General features: G+C 31.6%; 1 protein-coding gene across 2 annotated transcripts in view; it reads right to left on the minus strand.

Annotated features, from left to right (window-relative positions):
• Positions 1-697: 697 nt before the first annotated feature.
• Positions 698-10,428, minus strand: part of LOC133653268 (histone deacetylase 7-like) — a 103,981-nt gene continuing 94,250 nt past the window's right edge. For both annotated transcript variants that reach the window (XM_062052362.1, XM_062052361.1), the window contains exon 24: positions 698-1,266. In XM_062052362.1, coding sequence (XP_061908346.1) covers positions 1,224-1,266 — 43 coding nt within the window. In that variant the 3' untranslated portion in view covers positions 698-1,223. The remainder of the gene's footprint in view (positions 1,267-10,428) is intronic.

The following is a 10,428-nucleotide window of genomic DNA, read 5'->3' on the forward strand; positions in this document are numbered from 1 at the left end:
AGTGTTGATGACACAGCTTTGCAATACTTGATATTCTAGTTTCAAGCATGTTTTACTCGATATAGCTCATCAAATCTCATCAAACAAGCTGTAATATCTTACTGACATCATTTAGGAGCAAAACAAGTAAAACACTCTAACATCAAATCTGCTTAGTGGGAAGAATGATCTTATCAGACAGAAAATAATCAATAATCAGCCTTATTTGAGATGTTTCATCTTACTTAGATTTCACTTTTGTGAAAATATGAGTTTTCTTCTCAAATTGAGTGGGCGTGGCTTATTTCGGGGAACATACGGTCTCTCAGGAGGACATTGTCCACTCAAGCCTTATAACGGCAACACGCGGGCTCTCGCTTGTGCGATGTGTTGAAGTGCGATCACAAACATCATTACTACGTATCACAATGGTCCGCTATGGAATGAACATCTATTTTTTTTTAAAAAGACAATACCAGTGGTACATAAGCGACGCATTAAGTCACGGTAAGCGCAATTCCACAGTACGTAACAACTCGGAGTGCGTAAAAAGACGTCGCCATGACGACTCTTTAAAGAGAGGAGGAGCTTTGGAAATCTCTTACACTTCACAGTGAGGAATGAACAGTGCAATCAAGCATGGAAGTATTGCGGGCAAACCACAGTTATCATTGTCTCGTAGTGGTTCAAATACATGGAGGACATTAAATGTGCTGTGTTTTCTACATTGTGTGTGTGTGTGTGTGTGTGTGTGTGTGTGTGTGTGTGTGTGTGTGTGTGTGTGTGTGTGTGTGTGTGTGTGTGTGTGTGTGTGTGTGTGTGTGTGCTTTCACCTGTCAGGGTTGCTTCAAAAATGGGATTTGTTTTGGGGAGGCAAAGTGGCATAGAAGGAAGGATTCCAAAGTGGTTGGTCCTAAAGTGAAGGCAAAGTTAAGACAGCACCTGCAACGTTGTGCTTCCGGGACAAACATTGTCGTGCCGTAAGAAAGGCACAACTCCTTGTCAGTCAAAAAGTCCGTCGACATGACAACGACATCTCGTATTGCTCTTTGGTGAGGTTTGGTGAGGTTACCGCTGAATGGTTCCCAGCTTTGAGGCGCTTGTATGACATCGTCAGACGTACGGGATAAGGCAGACGGGCGGATGGAAGCTTTGCGAGCAGTGCTGGAGGTCCAGGGGCCCCGAGTGGGGGCCCCCGCCTCGTTTCCTGAAGGTGAGCTGAGCGAGGTGGTGAGGGGGGGGGGTCACATGGAGTCGCTGTCATGCTCCATTGGCTCATCTGGAAGGCTGCAACACACACACACGCACACACACACACACACACACACACACACACACACACACACACACACACACACACACACGCACGCACACACACACACACACACACACACACACACACACACACACACACACACACACACACACACACACACACACACACACACACACACACACACACACAAATTTGTTACCTTCTTGAGACCTGAGAAAAATGCCTCCCTCTTTAGGACCAGCCTTTCTAGATATATAAAGATGTGTATTTACAACATTAATAATATATAATTTACATTAATATATACAATAACAATCGGAATTTTACTTGGCAAAATGATGACAAAAGTCATAATTTTACTGAAAAAATTTCACTATTTTATATGAAAAAATACAAAAAAGCTTGTTGTGAAAAAGGAGTTGGAATTTAACGCGAAAAAGGTCACAATTTCACGAGAAAAACTTAGCGTTGTGGCAGTATTATAATAAAAGTTGTAATTTTACTCGACGCAAGTCAACATTTTACAAGAACAACTGAACATTTGTGCAATATTATGATACAAGTTGGAATTTTACTCAATAACAGTCGCAATTTTACAAGAAAAGCTTAAAATTTCGGCAATTTTACGAAAACAGTCGTAAATTTACGCGACAAAAGTCACAATCTTATAAGAAAACTTCGGAATTTTGGCAATTTTATGAAAAGAGTCGTATTTTACCCGACAAAAGTCACAATTTTAGCTTAACATTTCGTCAATTTCCTAAAAAGTCGTCATTTTACGCGACAAAAGCCACAATTTTATTAAGAACACTTCAAAATGTGGGCAATGTTATAATAATAATCAGAATTTTACTTGGCAAAATGATGACAAAAGTCATCATTTCACTTAAAAAATGTCACTATTTTATATAAAAAATATAAAAAAGCTTGTTGTGAAAAATGAGTTGGAATTTCACAAAAAAAGTTCACAATTTCACAAGAAAAACTTAAAATTGTGGCAGTATTACAATAAAAGTCGTCATTTTACTTGGCGCAAGTCAAAATTTGACACGAAAAACTGAACATTTGTGCAATATTATGATACAAATTGGAATTTTACTCAAAAACAGTCGCAATTTTACAAGAAAAGCTTAAAATTTCGGCAATTTTCCGAAAAGAGTCGTCATTTTACACGACAAAAGTCACAATATTATAAGAAAACTTCGGAATTTTGGCAATTTTATGAAAAGACTCGTAATTTTACCCGACAGAAGTCAAAATGTTATTAAAAAACTTCTAAATTTGGGCAATGTTATAATAATAATCTGAAATTTACTTGGCAAAATGATGACAAAAGTCATCATTTTACTCAAAAAGTGTCAGTATTTTATATTTAAAAAATATAAAAAAGCTTGTTGTGAAAAATTAGTTCCTCTTTAGGACCAGCCTTTCTAGATATATAAAGATGTGTATTTACAACATGAATAATATATACATACTATGCAAATATAAACAAGCTTGTTGTGAAAAATGAGTTGGAATTTCACAAGAAAAAGGTCACAATTTCACAAGAAAAACTTAGAATTGTGGCAGTATTGTAATAAAAGTTGTCATTTTACTCGGCGCAAGTCAAAATTTGACAAGAAAAACTGAACATTTGTGCAATATTATGATACAAGTTGGAATTTTACTCAATAACAGTCGCAATTTTACAAGAAAAGCTTAACATTTTGGGATTTTTATGAAAATAGTCGTCATTTTACCCGACAAAAGTCCACAATTTTATAAGAACATTTCAAAGATCATTATCCATGCGTTCGTTACATCTCGTCTCGATTACTGTAACGTTTTATTTTCAGGCCTCCCTATGTCTAGCATTAAAAGATTACAGATGGTACAAAATGCGGCTGCTAGACTTTTGACAAAAACAAGAAAGTTTGATCATATTACGCCTATACTGGCTCACTTGCACTGGCTTCCTGTGCACCTAAGATGCGACTTTAAGGTTTTACTACTTACGTATAAAATACTACACGGTCAAGCTCCTGCCTATCTTGCCGATTGTATTGTACCATATGTCCCGGCAAGAAATCTGCGTTCAAAGAACTCCGGCTTATTAGTGATTCCCAGAGCCCAAAAAAAGTCTGCGGGCTATAGAGCGTTTTCTATTCGGGCTCCAATACTATGGAATGCCCTCCCGGTAAAAGTTAGAGATGCTACCTCAGTAGAAGCATTTAAGTCTCATCTTAAAACTCATTTGTATACTCTAGCCTTTAAATAGACTCCCTTTTTAGACCAGTTGATCTGCCGTTTCTTTTCTTTTCTTTTCTACTCTGCTCCGGGGTGGACCGCTAGCCTGTCCATCAGATGGGGACATCTCTACGCTGCTGACCCGTCTCCGCTCGGGATGGTTCCCGCTGGCCCCACCATGGACTGGACTTTCGCTGATGTGTTGGACTTTCACAATATTATGTCAGACCCACTCGACACAGAGGATGTCGTTGTGGCTTGTACAGCCCTTTGAGACACTTGTGATTTAGGGCTATATAAATAAACATTGATTGATTGATTGATTGAAAATGTGGGCAATGTTATGATAATAATAGGAATTTTGCTCGGCAAAATGATGACAAAAGTCATCATTTTACTCAAAAAATTTCACTATTTTATATAAAAAATATAAAAAAAGCTTGTTGTGAAAAACGAGTTGGAATTTCACAAGAAAAAGTTCACAATTTCACAAAAAAAACTTGGAATTGTGGCAGTATTATAATAAAAGTTGTCATTTTACTCGACGCAAGTCGACATTTTACAAGAAAAACTGAACATTTGTGCAATATTATGATACAAGTTGGAATTTTACTCAAAAACAGTCGCAATTTTACAAAAAAACCTTAAAATTTCGGCAATTTTATGAAAAGAGTCGTAATTTTACCCGACAAAAGTCACAATTTTATAAGAACACTTCAAAATTTGGGCAATGTTATGATAATAATCGCAATTTTACTTGGCAAAATGATGACAAAAGTCATAATTTTACTCAAAAAATGTCACTATTTTATATAAAAAATATAAGAAAAGCTTGTTGTGAAAATGAGTTGGAATTTAACAAGAAAAAGTTCACAATTTCACAAGAAAAACTTAGAGTTGTGGCAGTATTATAATAAAAGTTGTCATTTTACTCGACGCAAGTCAACATTTTACAAGAACAACTGAACATTTGTGCAATATTATGATACAAGTTGGAATTTTACTCAATAACAGTCGCGATTTTACAAGAAATTCTTAAAATGTCGGCAATTTTCCGAAAATTTTACGCGACTAAAGTCACAATCTTATAAGAAACTTCGGAATTTCGGCAATTTTATGAAAAGAGTCGTAATTTTACCCGACAAAAGTCAATTTTATAAGAACACTTAAAAATGTTGGGCAATGTTATAATAATAATCTGAATTTTACTTGGCGAAATGATGACAAAAGTCATCATTTTACTCAAAAAATGTCACTATTTTATATAAAACATATAAAAAAGCTTGTTGTGAAAAATTTGTTGGAATTTAACAAGAAAAAGGTCACAATTTCACAAGAAAAACTTAGAATTGTGGCAGTATTATAATAAAAGTCGTCATTTTACTCGACGCAAGTCGACATTTTACAAGAAAAACTGAACATTTGTGCAACATTATGATACAAGTTGGAATTTTACTCAATAACAGTCGCAATTTTTCAAGAAAAGCTTAAAATTTCATAAATTTTATGAAAACAGTTGTAATTTTAAGCGACAAAAGTCACAATCTTATAAGAAAACTTCGGAATTTTGGCAATTTTATGAAAAGAGTCGTAATTTTACCCGACAAAAGTCAAAATTTTATTAAAAAACTTCTAAGTTTGGGCAATGTTATAATAATAATCTGAAATTTACTTGGCAAAATGATGACAGTCATAATTTTACTCAAAAAGTGTCACTATTTTATATAAAAAATATAAAAAAGCTTGTTGTGAAAAATTAGTTCCTCTTTAGGACCAGCCTTTCTAGATATATAAAGATGTGTATTTACAACATTAATAATATATAATTTACATTAATATATACAATAACAATCGGAATTTTACTTGGCAAAATGATGACAAAAGTCATAATTTTACTCAAAAAATTTCACTATTTTATATGAAAAAATACAAAAAAGCTTGTTGTAAAAACGAGTTGGAATTTAACACGAAAAAGGTCACAATTTCACAAGAAAAAGGTCACAATTTCACAAGAAAAACTTAGAGTTGTGGCAGTATTATAATAAAAGTCGTCATTTTACTCGACGCAAGTTGGAATTTTACTCAAAAACAGTCGCAATTTTACAAGAAAAACTCAAAATTTCGGCAATTTTCCGAAAAGAGTCGTCATTTTACGCGACAAAAGTCACAATCTTATAAGAAAACGTCGGAATTTTGGCAATTTTATGAAAAGACTCGTAATTTTACCCAACAAAAGTCAAAATTTTATTAAAAAACTTCTAAGTTTGGGCAATGTTATAACAATAATCTGAAATTTACTTGGCAAAATGATGACAAAGTCATAATTTTACTCAAAAAGTGTCACTATTTTAAATAAAAATATAAAAAAGCTTGTTGTGAAAAATTAGTTCCTCTTTAGGACCAGCCTTTCTAGATATATAAAGATGTGTATTTACAACATTAATAATATATACATACTATGCACATATAAACAAGCTTGTTGTGAAAAACGAGTTGGAATTTCACAAGAAAAAGTTCACAATTTCACAAGAAAAACTTAGAATTTTGGCAGTATCGTAATAAAAGTCGTCATTTTACTCGGCGCAAGTCGACATTTTACAAGAAAAACTGAACATTTGTGCAATATTATGATACAAGTTGGAATTTTACCCAATAACAGTCGCAATTTTACAAGAAAAGCTTAACATTTTGGCAATTTTCCTAAAAAGCCGTAATTTTACGCGACAAAAGTTATAATTTTATAAGAACACTTCAAATGTGGGCAATGTTATGATAATAATAGGAATTTTGCTCGGCAAAATTATGACAAAAGTCATCATTTTACTCAAAAAATGTCACTATTTTATATAAAAAATATAAAAAAAGCTTGTTGTGAAAAACGAGTTCGAATTTCACAAGAAAAAGTTCACAATTTCACAAGAAAAACTTAGAGTTGTGGCAGTATTATAATAAAAGTTGTCATTTTACTCGACGCAAGTCGACATTTTACAAGAAAAACTGAACATTTGTGCAATATTATGCTACAAGTTGGAATTTTACTCAATAACAGTCGCAATTTTACAAGAAAAACTCAAAATTTCGGCAATTTTACGAAAAGAGTCGTCATTTTACGCGACAAAAGTCACAATCTTATAAGAAAACTTCGGAATTTTTGCAATTTTATGAAAAGAGTCGTAATTTTACCCGACAAAAGTCAAAATTTTATTAAAAAACTTCTAAGTTTGGGCAATGTTATAATAATAATCTGAAATTTACTTGGCAAAATGATGACAAAGTCATAATTTTACTCAAAAAGTGTCACTATTTTATATAAAAAATATAAAAAAGCTTGTTGTGAAAAACAAGTTGGAATTTAACACGAAAAAGGTCACAATTTCACAAGAAAAACTTAGAATTGTGGCAGTATTATAATAAAAGTCGTCATTTTACTCGACGCAAGTTGGAATTTTACTCAAAAACAGTCGCAATTTTACAAGAAAAACTCAAAATTTCGGCAATTTTCCGAAAAGAGTCGTCATTTTACGCGACAAAAGTCACAATCTTATAAGAAAACGTCGGAATTTTGGCAATTTTATGAAAAGAGTCGTAATTTTACCCGACAAAAGTCAACATTTTATTAAAAAAATTCTAAATTTGGGCAATGTTATAATAATAATCTGAAATTTACTTGGCAAAATGATGACAAAAGTCATAATTTTACTCAAAAAGTGTCACTATTTTATATAAAAAATATAAAAAAGCTTGTTGTGAAAAATTAGTTCCTCTTTAGGACCAGCCTTTCTAGATATATAAAGATGTGTATTTACAACATTAATAATATATAATTTACATTAATATATACAATAACAATCGGAATTTTACTTGGCAAAATGATGACAAAAGTCATCATTTTACTCAAAAAATTTCACTATTTTATATGAAAAAATACAAAAAAGCTTGTTGTGAAAAACGAGTTGGAATTTAACACGAAAAAGGTCACAATTTCACAAGAAAAAGGTCACAATTTCACGAGAAAAACTTAGAATTGTGGCAGTATTGTAATAAAAGTCGTCATTTTACTCGACGCAAGTCAACATTTTACAAGAACAACTGAACATTTGTGCAATATTATGATACAAGTTGGAATTTTACTCAATAACAGTTGCAATTTTACAAGAAAAGCTTAAAATTTCGGCAATTTTACGAAAAGAGTCGTAAATTTACGCGACAAAAGTCACAATCTTTGGGCAATGTTATAGTAATAATGTGAATTTAGCTTGGCAAAATGATGACAAAAGTCATCATTTTACTCAAAAAATGTCACTATTTTATATAAAAAATATAAAAAGCTTGTTGTGAAAAATGAGTTGGAATTTCACAAGAAAAACTTAGAATTGTGGCAGTATTATAATAAAAGTTGTCATTTTACTCGACGCAAGTCAAAATTTGACAAGAAAAACTGAACATTTGTGCAATATTATGATACAAGTTGGAATTTTACCCAATAACAGTCACAATTTTACAAGAAAAGCTTAAAATTTTGGCAATTTTCCTAAAAAGCCGTAATTTTATGCGACAAAAGTCACAATTTTATAAGAACACTTAAAAATGTTGGGCAATGTTATGATAATAATCGGAATTTTACTTGGCAAAATGATGACAAAAGTCATCATTTTACTCAAAAAATTTCACTATTTTATAAAAAATATATAAAAAAGCTTGTTGTGAAAAATGAGTTGGAATTTCACAAGAAAAAGTTCACAATTTCACAAGAAAAACTTAGAATTGTGGCAGTATTATAATAAAAGTCGTCATTTTACTCGACGCAAGTCGACATTTTACAAGAATAACTGAACATTTGTGCAATATTATGATACAAGTTGGAATTTTACTCAATAACAGTCGCAATTTTTCAAGAAAAGCTTAAAATTTCGTCAATTTTCTGAGAAGAGTCGTAATTTTACCCGACAAAAGTCACAATCTTATAAGAAAACTTCGGAATTTTGGCAATTTTATGAAAAGAGTCGTATTTTACCCGACAAAAGTCAAAATTTTATAAATAAACTTCAAAATGTTGGCAATGTTATAATAATAATCTGAAATTTACTTGGCAAAATGATAACAAAAGTCATTATTTTACTCAAAAAGAGTCACTATTTTATATAAAAAATATAAAAAAGCTTGTTGTGAAAAATTAGTCCCTCTTTAGGACCAGCCTTTCTAGATATATAAAGATGTGTATTTACGACATTAATAATATATAATTTACATTAATATATACAATAACAATCGGAATTTTACTTGGCAAAATGATGACAAAAGTCATCATTTTACTCAAAAAATGTCACTATTTTATATGAAAAAATACAAAAAAGCTTGTTGTGAAAAACGAGTTGGAATTTAACACAAAAAAGGTCACAATTTTACAAGAAAAAGGTCACAATTTCACAAGAAAAACTTAGAGTTGTGGCAGTATTGTAATAAAAGTCGTCATTTTACTCGACGCAAGTCAACATTTTACAAGAACAACTGAACATTTGTGCAATATTATGATACAAGTTGGAATTTTACTCAATAACAGTCGCAATTTTACAAGAAAAGCTTAAAATTTCGGCAATTTTACGAAAAGAGTCGTAAATTTACGCGACAAAAGTCACAATCTTTGGGCAATGTTATAGTAATAATGTGAATTTAGCTTGGCAAAATGATGACAAAAGTCATCATTTTACTCAAAAAATGTCACTACTTTATATAAAAAATAAAAAAAGCTTGTTGTGAAAAATGAGTTGGAATTTCACAAGAAAAACTTAGAATTGTGGCAGTATTATAATAAAAGTCGTCATTTTACTCGGCGCAAGTCAAAATTTGACAAGAAAAACTGAACATTTGTGCAATATTATGATACAAGTTGGAATTTTACCCAATAACAGTCGCAATTTTACAAGAAAAGCTTAAAATTTTGGCAATTTTCCTAAAAAGCCGTAATTTTACGCGACAAAAGTCACAATTTTATAAGAACACTTAAAAATGTTGGGCAATGTTATGATAATAATCGGAATTTTACTTGGCAAAATGATGACAAAAGTCATCATTTTACTCAAAAAATGTCACTATTTTATAAAAAAATATATAAAAAAGCTTGTTGTGAAAAATGAGTTGGAATTTCACAAGAAAAAGTTCACAATTTCACAAGAAAAACTTAGAATTGTGGCAGTATTATAATAAAAGTCGTCATTTTACTCGACGCAAGTCGACATTTTACAAGAATAACTGAACATTTGTGCAATATTATGATACAAGTTGGAATTTTACTCAATAACAGTCGCAATTTTTCAAGAAAAGCTTAAAATTTCATACATTTTATGAAAAGAGTCGTAATTTTACCCGACAAAAGTCAAAATTTTATAAAAAAACGTCTAAATTTGGGCAATGTTACAATAATAATAATCAGAATTTTACTTGGCATAAAGAATATGAGAAATTCTTCCCAATTTGATAAGAAAAAAAGTTGATGCATTGTGAGAAAAAGACTGCTTTTAGTTCATGTTTTATTTGTTCTGTAATTGGTTTTAATTTTCATTATTTACTTCATGTTATTACAGTATGTCTCTATATACATTTTTTTATTTTATTTATTTTGGCCAAAGGGGGCGCATTTCAATTTCTTACACACACTTAATCCAAGTGAAGATGATTTGATGCCACAAACATTAGTTATGAACAAGCATGATATGCTGCTGGGAGTGATAAACAACAAATCAGCATCAATGAGAACCTTGTAGAACTATAATGGCGCTAGAATAGTAACGATACAGCATTACATGCTGCTGAGGCTGATAAATAACAACAACAAAACTATTAACTTTGATGGCGCTGGAATAGTAAAGATTAAGCATGATATGCTGCTGGAACTGATAAATAAAGCAGCATAAATGAGGGTATAAGAGTATTTTGATAGTGGCAGA

The sequence above is a fragment of the Entelurus aequoreus genome, linkage group LG07 (assembly GCF_033978785.1).
Source record: "Entelurus aequoreus isolate RoL-2023_Sb linkage group LG07, RoL_Eaeq_v1.1, whole genome shotgun sequence".
In the NCBI taxonomy this organism is placed as follows: domain Eukaryota; kingdom Metazoa; phylum Chordata; class Actinopteri; order Syngnathiformes; family Syngnathidae; genus Entelurus; species Entelurus aequoreus.